The 17,729-nt window shown below is 37.6% G+C and overlaps 1 protein-coding gene across 1 annotated transcript in view; it reads right to left on the bottom strand.

Moving 5' to 3' along the window:
* Positions 1-2,330: 2,330 nt before the first annotated feature.
* Positions 2,331-17,729, bottom strand: part of PPP1R3A (protein phosphatase 1 regulatory subunit 3A) — a 29,702-nt gene continuing 14,303 nt past the window's right edge. The window contains exons 2-4 of the mRNA XM_040063562.1: positions 10,388-10,446; positions 10,144-10,280; positions 2,331-7,934 (exon numbers count right to left, since the gene is read on the bottom strand). Of these exons, the coding sequence (XP_039919496.1) occupies positions 5,469-7,934; positions 10,144-10,280; positions 10,388-10,446 (2,662 nt within the window). The 3' untranslated portion in view covers positions 2,331-5,468. The remainder of the gene's footprint in view (positions 7,935-10,143; positions 10,281-10,387; positions 10,447-17,729) is intronic.

Below are 17,729 nucleotides of genomic sequence, written 5' to 3'. Positions count from 1 at the left end.
CCAATTAGGCATTCTGTTTACTATTTCTTTTCCATTCTTATATGGAATCTAGTTGTCACCCTTTTCCTTGAGCCACCCGTACACACATGAGCACATATCTCACATGTACCACCAAATCACACATGTCACACTTGTTAAATAGCTCACCTATTCAAGCCTACTCTGAATGCAGAAATTGCCTGTTCCCTTCAATATCCCCCTGTTTTGGACAAATACTGTTCTCACTCAAGCATGTGTAGTTTTGGTCAAAAGGTCTCCCGTGACACCTACTGGAATCCTTGGCAGCATCAAGACCTCCTAGATCAGAAAAACATCCTGAGTCCTGTCATTATCCGTATAGCTCTAGGATCTCCATGGAAGACAGTGCTCCCAGAAGAGCTGCAAGTCTTAGAAAGATCAGCTGGGAGTCACAAAAGGCCATGATCTCCTGAAGTGGAACTGTGCTGGGATTTAAGCACCTTTGTAGGTCTAAGAGAGAAATTCGCAGTTCATGGCTAGAACAATTCTCCAGTCCTGGTTCACGAGGCCCTGATTTCGGCCTGAAAAACTAAATTTATAGTCCAAGGAAGAAGTAGACCTTACTGAGGAGATGTAAAACTCTTGGTACTGGTTTTGTATTTTATCTAAATAGATTTTCACATAACATGCATGAGTTATTCTTGGCACAAAGCCTATATCGAAATACCCCTCCAATCTATGGCTTAAGGGGTTAAACTTTCTCTTTCTCCAGTCCCAGAACTCTGGGTTTGCTTTTTGTAGTGTCCTGTTCCTGAAGGCAGCTGTTTGGGCACCTCAGAGCATGGGAGGGCTGCACAATATTGAAGCTGACCTGAAACAAGCATGTCCCTGCCACCCAGCAGTAACTAAATACCACTGGCAGTGCAAGGGTGTAAGACCTAACTCTGCCATCAGATGTTTTTATTAGAAAAAGTTGGCAGTTCCATATTTAACACATTGTCTGGTGTGATTCTCATTCATATGTTCAATTACTAGAGAGTTTAGGTGTTTTATTCAGGGGTGCATGTACTATTTGGCACATAAAATTTAGTATAGTAACTAAGAACATTATCACATTAACCTTCCTTCAAGGATCTAGTTCATACTCTGTCCTCTTTACTTTTTTCATTTCCAGTATTAACGAGGCCTTTAAAGGCTGTAGCTTGTTTCAGAGCCTATCCTCTGTTGAGCCAGAAGTCACTGATGGATGAGAACCAGCAAGCAATTAGCAACAACAAGTACTTAGGTCATTAATGATGTAGCTTGTTCTGAATACCTCCTAGCAAGATACCTGAATGTAGAAATTCTTTCACTCCTCTTTCTTCTGCCCTGAATTTATATTTAAGCCAATTCAACAAATTAGACATGCCGCAACATGAAAATTAATTTATTTGTTACATGTGCAGTTTGGATAATAGCCAGGGGACATACTTCCCATGGTATGGAATGTAGATACCTTGCAATATACCTCATATTTCTCATATACCTTGCAATAATGCAAGGAAGCCTTTTGCAATTTTACTATTTTTGATCACTATATTGTACCAGAGTCGAACGCTTTGTGACCGCAGGATTACTCTTCCACTTAGGATTGCACCTTCTTTCTGTTTCATAGCTTGAAAAAATAACTGGAATCTACTAGAAATTAAAGTATTAACTAGAAATGTGTTACTGCTGCCTTGTAGGCAAGCTAAATATGAATCATTGCCAGAGCACGACACACCACTTATTCCCTGAAGTAAGTAAAATCCAATATTTTGCCAATGTTATAAAGGTGTTTCTTCCATAGTAGAAACAAAATTAAGAGGATTTTTAAAAGATAGCTTATCAAATGATAAACAAAAAAAGATAAAATTACTTGCTTTGTTGTTTTAAGCACATACATACTTTAAAGTTCGGGCACCTGTGCTCACAGATCAGTCTAGAGTCCTGTTTTGCAATCATAAGGTATGATATGCTGATTAAATATTTTAAATATAGAACATAAAATCTCAATCCAAATCTGAGAAATGCTAACAGTATTCCACTTGTGTGTAGATGAAATATGCTTATTCTAACACTCAAATATTTACCCTAAATTCCAACTCTGAATGATTGTTAAATTGCAAACCCAGATGTTTAACCTGTTAGATACAGGAATACAGCTGTTTAAAGCACACTTTTTGTAGAGATTGAAGTAATTTAACTAAATGTTAGCTGATATTTGGTAATTTTTTAAAATGTATTTTGACACGTATTAAAAGCTCACTAATTTTTAATTAATGTCTGTATTAATAGAGCCTCACTATTTATTTATTTATTTATTTATTTATTTTTTTATTTATTCATTCATTTATTTAATAGTGACTCTCCTGAGCTCTCTGTAACATTTTTCTGTCATTTTCCAGAGACTGATTCAATTAATTGTCTTTCCTCCACCCATGGTCCTGGGCCCATCAATCATCCCTAACCCCTTTTCATGCTCTTTAATCAGCCGAGCTGAGCCTTTGACAATGAACCAAATATTTTGGTTGAAATGCATTAGAAACAAAATTTTCACCTTGCAGATTACATACAGACAACTACCACACAAATGTATGGTTCTACCATGGTTCAATGATGTCTGTGCTTCCTTGTGAAAGAGCAAAAGGATCCCTAAAATGCACACTGCTTAGAATTCCCGAGATTCAATAAAAAAACACAACCAGGTTTTTCTACTTCCATGGTGACTGAACTGTTCATCTCTGCTTAAAATAAGGCATGTGCCCAAGGTATTTAAATTCTTTAGCTGTCTCAGATGCTTAGGGATTTAGACTGTGTCAGATTAACACCTCTATAAAAATGGACATTACAAGTTCTGGGAAAAGAAAACTCATCTGTGATGGGAGTATCAAATGAGTCTCTAGCCTCAAATGGAAAAAAAAAAAAAAAAAAGTATCTATTGTTCTGTGCAGAGAACCATTTTCAGTTTAAGTCAGTTGAGAATGTAGGAACCCACCTATGTATAGCAGTGCTGCCAAACCCTGGTGACCACAGTCCTCCTCATAATAATACTCCTCCAATGGTTAAAGTACATGCTGCTGGATGAAATGCCCAGATTTGGTAAAGCTGAAGATATTCAAACATGGGTTTGAATCCTGTCACTTAGTGTGTAGAGCTTTTACCTAACTGGTCAGGAACCTGGGCTTTGGTCCTTGCTCTGAAGTATGAATTTTATTTTAAAGAGCTATGTGGTAAATTAGATTGTAGGTGCTTTTAACTGCTAACTGAATCTAAAGATTTTAATTTCTGCCATGGTTGTTTTACCTGGAAGATTGAAATGTGTCCAATGGTACTTGACTGCATTGTGTCACTTTCAGCAGGACAGGTGCAGGATGCTTTCTTTACTTTTTATCCCTCTATCTGAGGACCTTGACTCTGCCAGGATATATTAGATGTTATTTCAGAGCTTCCACCATACTCCTGGAAAGTAAAGCAGTATCTGATGTCTCTGTCCCAGAGATCTGAAAATCTGATCCACTTAGACCAGGGACTTGTCACTCTGCAGGAAGTGAGCTACCAGAAGTAAGGCAATGTTGTGCTTTTGTAGAAGTACATATAAACATAATGAAAAGGGTAGGTTCTTTCAGCATTTGTTGTCTCCAGATAAAGGAAGGTCTGCCATCATTACTTTGGACTTACACTGATTTAACTTCAATCCTGCTTTAAGTCTAAGCCTAAGCTTTTTATTGGATTCATCTCCTAATGCCTATTGAATTAATTTCTTTATCTCAATGAATATTTTCCTCATATACCTTTGAACATCTGGATGCATCCTTCCATGTAGCTCCTTAATGCCTCTAGTCCATTGCTATAACTCATTCATGAATTGCTGTCAAAAGTTGTCAAGGTATCCAGTCATCAAGACACATATCAGCAATAGATCACACACATACTTGCTCACCCCACTGAATGCACTACTAAATGAAATTTCAAGGTTTCACCCCCCCTGCAGAGCAGGAATGCCAAGGTGCCTCCTGTGGCAGTGTCCTATCATCCTGAAACATGTGAATAAGTTTTACAAGGACTTCAGAACATTTATTTCAGAGCTAAGCTAACGACTAAATAATTTTGCTATTGCATAACTTCAGCCATATATTGCAACCAAGACTTTCACAGTTATAGTATTTCACAGTGGTAGTAGGGAAAGTGAAGCAAACAGAGCTTTAAAACAACTCTTTTTTCTTAATTTCTGTGGCTTCAGCAACATTATGCAGTCTTGGTGCTTCTTTTAACATACTGCCTGTGGTAGCATCTGCGACCATCCTCTGGGAAATGGCTGAAGAATATCATAACCTGTCCATTCTTTTCCTTCTGGATAAAATTTGGGCTTGATCTTGTGTGGGACACTGCAGTGTTGGAGCAGCAAAGCTGCCCATGTTTCTGGCCCACAGAACTGCTGCAAGGGATCAGTTTGCTCTCCTTAGGGTGTATACTAGTCTTTTCTGCCTCGCCCAAACCAGACAAAGCAGCCTCACTGAACAACAGGATCGTTCCCAGTGTTTTCTCTTGGTGTTTGATTAGCTCTAGGTTGCAAGCCATAGGAAAAAAAGCAGTAAATCTAATTTAGACATGCTCCACAGAATTATAGCATTCCTTTGTAAAATTTATTTAATGCTTTGTAGATATGCTCAAGCAATTCTGATGAAAAATGTCACCCAAATTCTTTGCTCAGAATAACAGTTCAGTGCAATTCTCAGACATGTCACACAATTCTCATTTGCAAAGCCCAAAAGCTTCCGTGCATGTGAGTGATCAGCAAGAGGCCTGTGGCTGTCACCTTCACTCTTTACAGGGTGGAAACAGCACATCTGTTCTGCTACACAGTTACAGCCTGGAAGTTATATGATGTTACTGAAGTCAAAGCCTTACGTCTTTCAAACAGGGGTACCGCTGAAATTCTACATCAAAATATTGAAATAAAAATTTGGAAAAATATATTAAACTGTCAACAGATGCATTGCTTATGGCATTGGCTAATTACACTAGCAGAGTGTCAACTGCAATGTCAGCACCAGAATACTGACTTGGGTTTAATACTGTTCCTTCTGTTGTTATGTACCACACAGAATATTAGGAAAAAAATTCCCAGAAAAATATGAAGCTTTAATGCAAAAGATATTAAAGCAAGTAAATGGTGGGTTTAAGTATTACAGAGACATAAAGCATTGCTTCTTCATATCCTGCTAAGAAGCAACAGCTGTACTTCATTTTAACTTGATGTGCTTCAGAACTCATATTCATATAGGTATTTAATGATCCAAACATAATGGTCCTGCATAGTTTAATTACTCATATGAAGGCTCAACTTCATATGTAATCTTTTAATAAAAGATGCTGCTGTGGAAATCTTGCTTTGGTTCTAACCAAGAATAAACTCTTTAATTGTGAAAATGCTTCGGTGGAATTGGAGATTATTGACCATGGATCCTGAGCACAGCTGACAGTCAATGTTATTCCTTCTTGATAGACTCCTTGTTTTGTCTTCCTTCGTGGTATAACCAATACAAGGAGAACAGGTAGAGTGCAAGGCAGACCATCAAATCATAGTGGTAGAGTGTTGCAGCAAATAGAAGAAACAAGAAGAAATAAAATATTTTGAAAGCAATATGTTTTAAACCTGGAGACTCACTAGGTAACTTAAGTGCTTCACTCTTCTGGTTAGAAATATCTGCAGAATCAGGAGCGTGTTGGCTTTCTTTCTGTGAGTCATCAAGCCACTTTAGTGTTTTCCTTTCAGTTATTAAATGGTCAGCTTGAGAGTGTGTTCCTACATTTTCTTTGGTAGATTTATTAATTAAAACCTCTGGCCTCCATGACTTCTCTTGCTGGAGCTCTGCTTGACCTGTATTCCTTCCTCTTCTTTCTCCAGAAATTACTGTGTCTGAAGCAGAAGGTATCTCTCCTTTTTCAGCTTCAGGAGAGAAGCTTTTGTTAATACATGTAATTTCATTTGTTAGATTTAAAGTGTACCCTGACTCAGCAGCAACCTTGTCAATGACTTTGGATTCAAAATATCGATACAGGTGATCCATGCCTCCTTCCACAGTGGACCCTTCTGAAAATGCCACTGAAGAGCTTTTATAATTGTAACTAGGCACAGTATTCGTACCAGAAGGTGGCATTTTTGTTTCAGCTTTAGAACATAAACAGGAAAGTGTGTCACCACGGCTTTCTTCCCTGTAAAGCTCTTCTGCTTTCTCACGGTATAGATGCTTCTGAGTGCTCAGGGGACTTTTAGGTACTTCTGAACATAAACCCTCCTGCAAATCTTTCTTTCCGATAGCAGAAGCCTTTACTGCTTCTCCTACAGGAACAACGTTGTCTGGTTGTGCTTTGGCACATTTTTCCCTGCTGTTGCATCCAGACTTCGTTTCTCCTTGCACTGTTTCATGTACGCATGCATTATAAATACCTAAAACTGATTGCTTTTCAAATTCAGTGTCATATAATACACCCACTGTGTTGAGTTGACAAAGAGCATTATGTGAACCATCATTTCTCCCTTCACGTGTATCAAATGCTGTTTCCTTTTCCTCTGTGGGCCTGTCACTTAGTGCAGTCTCTCGAGGTAGCTTAGCAATTACTGCTTTTTCACTGCCAGGCATTTTTTCTGGAGCACTTTCTGATGTTGTTTTAATTGTATAAGCTGTACCTGCCTCTGTTTTCTCTGTAATACCCTGCTCAGAGACAGAAGAATTTTCACAGCTCTCTGCCTCCTGGCAGGTAAACAACTCCTTTGTGGAAGTCACGGTCTGAGGTTCCATGCTCCCCCTCACCCTCCACCGAACCTCACTTCCCATTTCTTGCCACCTCTGCTCTACGAAGTTTGCTTCGCTTTCCCTTCCGACTGGTCTCCCTTTATTTGTGTTGTCTGGCTTCTCTCCCTCTTTTAACCTTCTGAATCCTCTGCGTTCCTGAGTGTCCTCAGGTCGTCTTTCATCCACCGTGGTGACCCTGGGTGCCTGCTTGTTGTTCTCAGCCAGCAGAGGTGCTGGGTTCAGGGCTTTGGCATTGTGTTTCCTGTGTGACTTGAAAGATTCCTCCTCACCAATTGATGCCAAGTCTGCTACTTCAATGACTTTCTTCTGCTTCCCTAAATCAGTGTTCTTTTCTGAAGTTTCACCAATTCCTTTCTTTTGTGTGGAATCTGCTGAGACACCAGCATGTGCAAAACTGCTGGCATATAAATCTCCTCTTAAATGGACCTGAACTTTGCTATCAATCATCTTGATTTCGCCTTCATTTTTGTCAGCATCTGACAACAATGAATCCAAAGTTTGGTGAGACATTTGTGGTGCCTGATGCTCCAGAGCTGGATTAGCATTGCCATCCAGTGTCCTTGCTATGCATTCACTTAATTGCACGGATTCATCATGCTCAGGCAAAATGGTTTCTGGCCTCGTTTCACAGGCCTCTTTTGAGGTACCAGCAGCATCCTCATTGATGAATAACCTCTCCACCATCTTACTTCCTGAGGCACTATCTATTTCGCCTTTTGAAATATCTGTGTGCCTCTCTCCTTGTCGGCTTGAGCCAGTAGCCATAATATTGATAGCCTCATTCTCCTTTGTCAGAGGAAAATGTTTTGCCAATAAAAGGCTTTCACTGGTACCAGTATGTTCCAAAGACCTCTCATAGGTGTTTACTGAGCCAGCAGTGACTTCCTTCCCTGGTAGCTGATTATTATAATCTCTTACAGAATACTTAGCTTTATCTTCTAATTCTTCAATCGCATGTGAAGAGTTTTTGGATGAGAAACTGATAGACACAGGGTGCATGTCACTGCTTCTTTCTATACAGGTTAGCTTTTTCACCAATCTTTCAGTTTCACTTAGAAAATTAATTGGTTCTGTTGTGTATAAATTCCTTTCATCTCTGGAAGAGGTACCTCTAGCTCCTGTGAAGTGCGGATTTAACTGAAACAATAGAATAGAAAAGAATGATCAAAAAGTGCTTTGCAAAAATATGCCAAATGAAGGAGGCATGATTTCATTATGGAAAGTTTTGTTTTCAGTAACAAAGCTTTTATGGAAACATGTTCCAAACCATTTGCAAAATTTGCATTGCATGTATTTTTTAACATACGTAATGAGCTTTATGGTGATGCTGAAAGGACCAGGAAATAAAATAGTGCTCAGAACCCTCTCTCTTTATTCATGAGTTCAGTAAGCTGCTAGTGGATTTTATACAAATTAAATCTGAAGAGAATTTCCCTTAAAGCAGGCTAATTTGTTCTCTATACATTTGATTCTAGATTTGGAGAGAGGAAGCCGTGGGGCGAGGGGGGAGGATTGGTGCTTAAACAAGGGCATTGATACAGTACATCAGCGTCTGGTAATGTACAGTATTGTCCAGTAAAACAAAGACACATTTCACACTGACAAATACTGTAAGGATTATCTGTGCTTCATTTCTCTCAGGGACCATTTTACAGGCTTCAAACCAGACTGGTTTTAGACAATCTGGTAACACATGAGTTGGAAATGAGATTAGCGAAGTAAAAGGCCAGAAACTAATCATTCTCCCTCCTAGCTCCCAAATATCATATTGTATTATTCAGCTATGCCTGCTTGTCATTGCACTCTCTTCTCACTTAGCAGAGTCACACTGATAGCACTAGCTGATCAATTAGAGGCTAGTTTCTTGGGCACCCCTTTATACATTTGCACTTGCTGTAGATACCCCCATTACAGTTTCTCTTATTAATATGTTTTCTGCAAAGCCTCTGCAAACTATTAATAGTAAAACGTCACTCAAAGAAAAGTGAGGGAGCTAATGTCTCTGCAAATTCTGTTTTAATGACCCTCTGCCAACCAGTGCTCAAGTGTATTTGAGTACTTCGGTGATGCCAACTGTCAGGATTTAACAGTGAGATGCCTGTGTTTTTTTCCCCTCCTCATAACTGACATTTGCATGATCTCAATAATTATATGCAAATCTTACGATTTCCCCTTCTTCTCACATAAGGCTCATGTTACTTGTCAACTGCACAGCTGTCTTGTGAGCCAATGCCTGTGTGTTTCAAAGATTTGGTTGTATTTCCATGTATTATAAGCCTTCATTGTTTAATTCATTAAAGAGCGCACAGTGCAAATTAACATCTAAATTATAGCTCCCCCTTCATTTATTGTACGGACAAGTCTGGCAATTGATAAACAAATGGTTATATTTGATCCTCTTTTTTGTAAAAGGGTGGACTGAGAACAGCAAGGGATTTTAGAGGTCCTCCTTTCCACGTTTCACCATAAATGTAAACGTTGACTTTCAGGCAGTGAAAGGTCATCTCACAATAGGCAACAATTTTAAACTTTTAAAAGTAAAAGACAATAAAAAAATTATATTAAAATGAAAGGATTTTCTTCTCTCTATCAAGGGAAAAAAAAAAAAAAAGAACAGTTCCTGTCTTCCTCTCTTGTCTGATTCAGCATTCACATTTTCACAGGTGATAGCTATTATAATCTATGATTATGAATCTGTGCACCCAAATGATATGAGCTGAGAACAGACACTGGGAATAATAGATTGCTGTACATGTCTCATTTATTGTCATTTTTTCTTTCATACTGAAAAATGCAAGCCAAAGCACACATACACACACGCATGCACACAAATCCAAATAGGTTGAATATTCACTGAGTGTGAAATTCATTGTAAAAAATATAATGTAAGATACTGATATAGAAGAATCTGTTAATATAAATATACTTACTATGATCATAGAGTTATAATTTTCAAAAATCTCGTAAGTAAAGAGTACTACAAATATAAAAAATATACAAATAGAAAGCATATGTTTAAAAATATTCCCATCCTAGAGACTAGGAGGAGAGATTGTTTTAAATGTTACACTTCTAATTCCTTAGAACTGTCTTTTGGAGCCTCTGGTAAAGAAATAAAAAGGACAAGTCATTAATTTAAGACCAGAAAAAGTTGATGCACTATACCGAAATCAAAGTACCTTCTATTGTTGAATCAGTTAGAGATTCAGTGTAAGTACAGACCAGGGCTTTACATTTGTAAATTAGTACATCAGTCAGCTCTGTTAAAAGGGGGCATTTCACCAGCTTTGAAGCGTAAATGGATTCAAATCATTTAATACTCTAGATATAATTGTATAACACTTACCAGCAACTCTAATTCTTTTTCATCATCTTTGTGATCACCCTGGTTGTTTTCTGCATTTTTCTCTTTTGTATTTTCATTAACTAGTTTGGTGTCTTTGTCTTCTGCTTGTGAATAAACAATCTCTGGGATGTTTGTGTCTGAGGAGTTAAAAAAACCAGTTGAATAATTTCTGTGAGGTTGGTTGTTACACTATTTTTAATTAATGTATGCAGTAAGGATGAACTAATTAAACCGGGTGTTGTACCTGAAGTCCTTGAGTTATTCCATGTGCCATGATCAGACGTTGCCAATATTTCTTCTTTTCTGTTAAACAAAAAGAAACTTGTGTTATTCTGCAAAAATTACTGTTCTAATTCCCCTTAGACTCAAATATAAAGACTACTAGTTAATTACACAACATTTTGAATGCTGTTTCAAATTCTGAAAGTAACAGCTACATTATATGTAGTGCTTTTTGAGTGACCTGACATTAAGGCTTGGTCATAAGAAAGAATTGGCCAAGAAAATGAGAATATGTTGACCTCCAGATTACATTGCAAATCTGATGGGTTTTCCCAGGCCTTTTCTGAGAAAGCACACAAAGGTGATTAGATGGGTCAGTGACAGGAGAGCATAATTTTGAGGTCAGACAAGGGTCTGGAAGGATATATGTGTTCAAGAAGCCAGGGCTTTCTCTTGCTTGTGTTTTTCAAATATTGGTATGTTTACAGATATGGCTGGAAAAAGGCATCTTTGTTACCTGAAATAAATCAAGATATTCTCCCTGCATGCATACAGTATAAATCCTGTTGCTGAACTATGCCTGGCCAGCAGGAACTAATTCTGCTTCCCTCAGCCAGTGCAATTCTTTTCTGTTGCTTTGCTGGCTGCGAAAACAAAGCCCAGGTTCAACACAAAAAACACCTACAGAGAGATGCTGAGTGCCTGCATCCTCATCAATATCAATTGATATGAATCAAACCTCCAAGTCCCAGCAGTTTGAACTCTGTGCTTATAGAAATCTAACCTTTAGTACAAAAGGAAAAAAATGTTAAGAGAATGTCACTTACGTAAAATGTAAATTATTATATCACTCCTAATGACTCCTCTATGAGGAGCAATTTTTTTTTTTCTGTAGGTTCTAATTTATGTGATTTTCAACCAGCCATCCACCTCTGTTTCTGAAAATTACTTTCTAATTTTCAAATATTAATCTTTTCCCTTTCTATTTTCTCCCAGTGTCTTTCATTTGAATTGATATAACATTAACTCTGCCACCTAAATGCTTAATTCAGAAGGAGGATACTAAATTTATACGCTATTAAAAGAACATAGACATCTACTGACACCAACTCTTTAAAATCCAGTCTTTATAGGGTTTGCCAGACTAAAACAGACAGAGGCTCTTGTCACCTGATCTAGCACCTGATCTCTGACACTGGCCACTAGCAGATACTTCAGGGGAAGATGTAGAGTTGTTGTAGGAAAATACTTCGCGTAATTTGCACTGCCCTCCTAAATTTTCTCTTGGTCATTTTTTGTTAGAAGCTGTCCTTGAAGCACAAGATTTAATACTCTCTCAGTGATTCTTTTTCACCATTAATTGCAATAATGCTAAATATTCTTGCAATTTGTATGAATGTCATATCGCTCTTGAATCCTGGTATGTGCCTAACCTCCATGTCTTTTTCACTCTTCCACTCACACTGAGTTGTACTTCGCCCTGCCTGCTATAATCTGCATTTCATTCTGAAAAATGTAGCAGATCCACCTTTTTTTAGTTGATCTGTGGAGGTTTTAAGGTAAATCCTTAGTGCTTATTATTTATACATAGGGGTTTGGCGATGGTAATTGGCTTTTGTTTGTTGGATGGTTGGGGATTTTTTACTGTTCAAAGGCTTGGCTTAGTGTTACATCTAGTTCCTGATTTTCTTCTGCCCTTTTGTATCTTTTTCACTTACCCACTTTCATAAATCTAGACACTGTGTAGGTTGGGGTTTAACCATGCCACAGATGCATCAAATCATTTAGGTTCTCTTAGGGTGTCTGCAAAAGCCCCAGATGAGGAGCCAAGACATGTATAACACATGAACTGAATTGCCACCCCAAAACAATGATCGCAAAGCCACATGGGCCCAGCAGGAAACCTTCCACTGCTTTCCAGTGGGGAAAAAAAGAGCATCTTAAAGTATCTACATTTCCTTGAACATAGCTGACTGCATTGACTATGTGACTACAGTGTTCAGCCATATGGATGCCAGAACTCTTGAAAAGCTGAGATGGCACTATTTACTGCTAGAAATGACTCTTGTCTACTTCTTAAAGGAACAGGTTTGACAATTTTTTCATTCAAGAGGCATTTCCAGAAGAAGAGGAGCTGTTAATGCCTATATCTAACCTAATATTCTACTGCTAGCTAGAGTTTACAGCAATTACTGTGGCGTTCAAGTAGCAGTGCCACTTTCAGTTTCTATCGCACCCTCATGTGATAAAAATCCCCACTACACATCATTCATGCAAAAATTACCCAGATTCCCAGAATACAGAACATTTGGGGAAAAACTAGAGGGCAGATTTACCTACCCCTAATGGAGTTGGATCTACAAGCAGGATCTTTACTCTTCGGCTTAATTTTCATACCTTGGAGAAAGGAGAAACTGAATTCTGCCTCATTTCCTGTGTTGCCTATGCAGTGAATATTTTTTGTTTTGATTAAGAAATTTTCAGTGTGAAAATATAGACACAGTATTTGAATAAGGATGTTAAGGGTGAATACCTATTTTATAAACCTTTCAATGTACAGGTATAAAGATGCTCCAAAATGGATAATTATGGGTGTGTGCCAGGATAGTGTCACGTTATCTAGCCTTACTGTTCTAACATCTGTGTTCAGGCAGTCCTGTATATCATCCCTATTGTCAGTGGTGAGAGATTATCACTTCCAAAAGGAGATTAATTTCCTCTAATGTGGGAAGCAGGAGTAAGATGGAGTGGCATATCCTTCAAAGGCGCTTCTTTGCCTCTGAAAGAGACTGACCATAAAGGGAACCTACATCTTTGCCCATTATCTAAAGTGCATGACTCTCACCTTGTAACTCTAAATTCAAATGGAAATGTAGTTATGGAGTTTTAGTGGCTGGGACAGTAACACTCAATGTATGTGTGATCTGAGCCCCTCAGTTTTACTTTTGCTGTGATTAGAGCTGAATTTTTCCTTAACTTTTGTTCTAGTAACATCGGGAGCCTTGGTCCACAAGTTCCTTTTCACAACAGCAACACAGGTAAAAAATGGTGATGATAACAGCCTCACAGCTACACTGCAGGGCTTGCAGCATAATTTCTTGCCTATTGCACTTAATTTTATAAATATTTCTGGTTTATAGCCCATTATCTGTGCACCCTTGCCCTGCAAGTACCTGAGTACTGGGAATGTCAATGTAACAGTTATTTTACTTAATTTTAGATCAAAAATATCTGTCCTCATATAATTATTCTCAGGGGAAATTTAAAGTTGGCTTAAATTGAGGATATTGTTACTGCAGTGTTTGAGGATCACAAGGAGCATAAAACAATAATAATTTAAATCACTACTTCAGTTGAAGAAATTATATTTTGAGGCTACGGGTGCATATAACTACAGAAAAATCTCAAACATATTTGTATATCCTAAGGACTGAAATACTTCCCAAAAGCCAATAAAAATTAGTCCCTTCATCAAGCAGGAGCAATTAGAAGGTGTTTGTCTAGTTTGTAAGTTTTTTCTCCATTTTCTCCATTTCTCCAAAACTCCAGAAGTTTTTTCTCCTTTTCTGTCTGAAAAGGTCTTAGCACAGTATCAGAATTCCATTTTTAAATTTGATTATTAATTAAGCTTTTGTTTCAGAAATTAATTATTGAACTTTGTTGTGAAGTGTGGTCTAAATTTGCCTACATGATAAGAGACACAACATTTTTATTCTGTTAAAAATGGTTTCATTTTATTTTTAAGTGATCCAGGTATGGACAACTATGCAAGCTAGAAAAAAATCCATTATGTCAGATTATGCAATTCCATTCCAGAATAAGTAGTGATATACCTGCAGAAGATCATGTTTTTTCTCATTTAGCGGAAAGGGGCACATCTTCATAAAGTACACCAGGAACTTATGAATTTCTACCAACTTAAAAACCCCCAAACTATGCTCATATGATTAATTCTTGTTGAAATTATGATTCACTTATATTGAGTTATAAAAATAAGTCAGGACTGAAAACATGTTATCCTTGTAATTGTGCATTGGAAAGAACAAATATGAACTTCAGGGGCTATTTAGTAGGTTTCTAGCCCATTATTAGTTAGTAGGACTGAGAGGGCTGAAAATATGATTGACATTATGTGAAGGAGTTCAGAAGTCCCAAAGTTATGTGGAATTGGCATCCCAGAGAGGAAATGCTAAACTTGAACCCTAAAGATGTGAAGAGTAGACAGAAAACGTCTAAGTGACAGGAAAAAAAATTAGCCAGTAAACAATATTTCTTTGATTTCATGAAGGGTTGGAATAAACTCAGACATGTCAAGGCTTTTGAACTAGCCCTTTTAAGTTAAACAAGAATATTTTAAAAGTGATATTGCCTAAAAATTTCAGATAATCTATATAAAACCCCACAAACAAAAGACTTCTCATAAACTCTTCTACCATAGGGTTAGTGGTGGGGCAGATTCTTATAGGAAGAGAAATCTTGCAGGGCATAACTGATAGGAACAACAATTTAGAAAATTATATTATTTCATCCAGTCTGTGAGCAGCACATGTTTAAATATGCTCAAATTAAGAGAAGCAGATAATCACCAACCCAAATGTGAGAGACCCAACAGAGGAAAACACATATTAGTTTAAAACCTTTGCTATTCAGAGCTATTCAAGTGGTCCTATACTGTAAGAATATCAGAAGAACAGAAAAAAGTAGAAGCTATATTTAGGAAAAAGAAGAGAAATAGTGTCAAGGCAACTACAGGCCCAGGTGCCTTCCAAAAGTTTTCACAATAGACTTAAAACAAAAATGAGAGAAGAAATATAGATAAATGGAAAATGGCATAAAAAATGCCAGACTCACCTGATAATATCTGTCTTTGATAAGATTACTGTATTTCCCTTGCCTAAAAATCAGTTATCAGGACTTCATTAAAGCATTTGTTGTGCAGCCACATGGGAAATTTATTAATTAAACGGGAGAGGAGGGAGATGAGCATAAGAGCTGGGCGGTGGGAGAGGGGCTCGGTGCCAAGCGGGGTCCCAGGAGCTGGGCTGTGGAGCTAGCAGGCGTCGCTGGGGAATTGGAGAGGACAAGTCATGTAATCAGGTTTACTCTGTCATGTTATTACAGACCAAAGCACAAGAAGTCAAAGTTAAATTAAATCTGTGGCAGAGAGGAAGTTGGGAGACATCACCAACACAGAGGAGGATTGAAAGAAATCAGTGGCCTGGAGGATCAGAATAATAGATCAGGGATGAAATTCAAAATTATAAAGTGTCAAGTTATACATTTAGGGACTAGAAAGAGTTTCTGCCACAAAACTAGGCCTCAGAAGCTGGAAGAAACAGGTGAACAAGAAAATTCGTAGGGTTTTTTTTTTTGCCAGAAACCATTTCCAAGCCACTGGTGTGAGATGATATAGACACTGTGATGTAAAGGCAAACCAAGTTCAGCAGTAATGTCTCAGGGAAGGTAGTCCTGGTTATGAAAGATTTTCAAGAAATATTACTGTTGTGGCACCAGGCACTAATAAGAACTCCTCTAGAACATTTGTCTACAATGTCCAAGAAGGATTGATTCAAACTGAAACATGCTCAGAAGAGGACTAGAGCAAGACTGGAAGGATGAAAAACCTATGTTGACCAAGGAGACAGATTGAGTAGCTCTATTTTCTGAGAGGAGGAATAAATGCCCTCTATTGATATAGCAAAGGGGTAAATACTCAAAAGACAAAAAAAAGCAGCAAGATTGGAAATGCATTAATATAAAGAGTTCACAGAAACATTTGTTGTGAAAACTTAAGAAGCATTAGAAAAGTATATCTTGTAGTTTATCAGTGCAAGTATCACATACAAGCAACTTGTGACCTTCTCGGTCTCTGTATAGAAACATGAATATATTTTTGTGAATGAGATTTTACAACACATTTCCCAAGAAAATAAGGCTTCATGATCCCCTAGCTGTAACCCAGCCCTATTTCAAATGCTCCTGTGCAGCAATATCCCAAGAGCCAGGAGTTTTCACTACGGAACAGGAGATGCTTTGGTCTGGCCTGAAATAGGTTTGGGACTATAGCCAGGAGTAACAAACTTCTTCACAATGAGTGGGGTTTATCACAGTTTGCCATGATTTCAATTAACACACCAATATTTGGCTAAAGTTGTGTCTGTATGTTTGCATAACTCACGGTACCGTTCACTTTGTCCTGTGCTATATCCATTTATGCTAGATCTTACTATCTAAATCGTGTGATATTTATTTTTAAAACTGTGAAAAAAAGGCTAAAGTTGTTGGATTACAGAGTATGGAGAGGTGAAAATGTACCTGAAAAACTTTGAAATTAACGCAACCTGATCAATTTTATATTATCTCATATTTAAAAGAAAATGTGGGATGATATTATTTAGTCTGAAATTCAGAGAGGTATGAGGTTGTTAAAGTATTCGAAGAATGTATTTCTCAAATCTTTAGTTAAAATATGTATAATGGAAAAAAGTTTTTAACACTAGTTTATTTAAAAATAGTCTTAGGTTTTGTGGATTCTTTCATGCTTCTGATTTTTACTGTAGATTCAAAATCAAAACAAATCAAAATTCTACCCTGAAGGTCGAATTGAAGTTGAAGTGACGCTAAAAGGTCCTCATGAAAAGAGCTGGCAATACTGAAGTAGCTAATCAAACCATAGTTGTATTTTAATTTCAGGACAGATTTCTAAGCCTAAGAGTAACCTCATACAGCAGCAGCCTTCAATATAACTAGTGGTTTTGGATCTAGTGCCAAAAATAGCCAGCTTTGCTGAAGAATGATGCCACTGGGACGTAAACAACACGTGAGATCCTTGAAATGAAGTACTTACATGTGTCAGCAGTGTCTTACTGAGAAGCAGAAGAGCAAAAAGTAAATTAGTGCAGTTAAGTACTCATGTTTGAGCTGTCACTGGAGCCAAATTGGCAATCCCACACAGAACTGTAACCCCACGGAGCTGGGAAAGGGAAGATGGCGAGGAAAGGGCAGGGAGATTAGTTTGGTTATTTTTGTATCATAGCATCAGATGTAATTTAAGAAGGAAGTCGAGAAGGAAATACCTGCATTTAAACAAGCAATAACAAAAATGATTTTAAAATGTTTATGTACTCATAAAAAGCATAAAGCCTGCAAGATGTCTTGAAGACCTGGATAAGAAACTAGAGAAAGAGTTTTTCCACATGTAATTCCAAAATTCAGTGGTACTGTATGCAGTATCATTCGAAATCTGCTAACATGCAGCAAGAATGAATTTCCCAGGAAGAAGGAATTTTTAAAAGGATTAAGAAAGATTTTGTATATGTAAAGTTCTAAGCAGATCTTTAAAGTTCCATTCAATTGTTTGTAAG

This window comes from Hirundo rustica, chromosome 4 (genome assembly GCF_015227805.2).
Source record: "Hirundo rustica isolate bHirRus1 chromosome 4, bHirRus1.pri.v3, whole genome shotgun sequence".
Classification (NCBI taxonomy): Eukaryota; Metazoa; Chordata; class Aves; order Passeriformes; family Hirundinidae; genus Hirundo; species Hirundo rustica.
The sequence above is the reverse complement of the archived record's forward strand: the minus strand, read 5'-3'. Positions and strand labels throughout refer to the sequence as shown.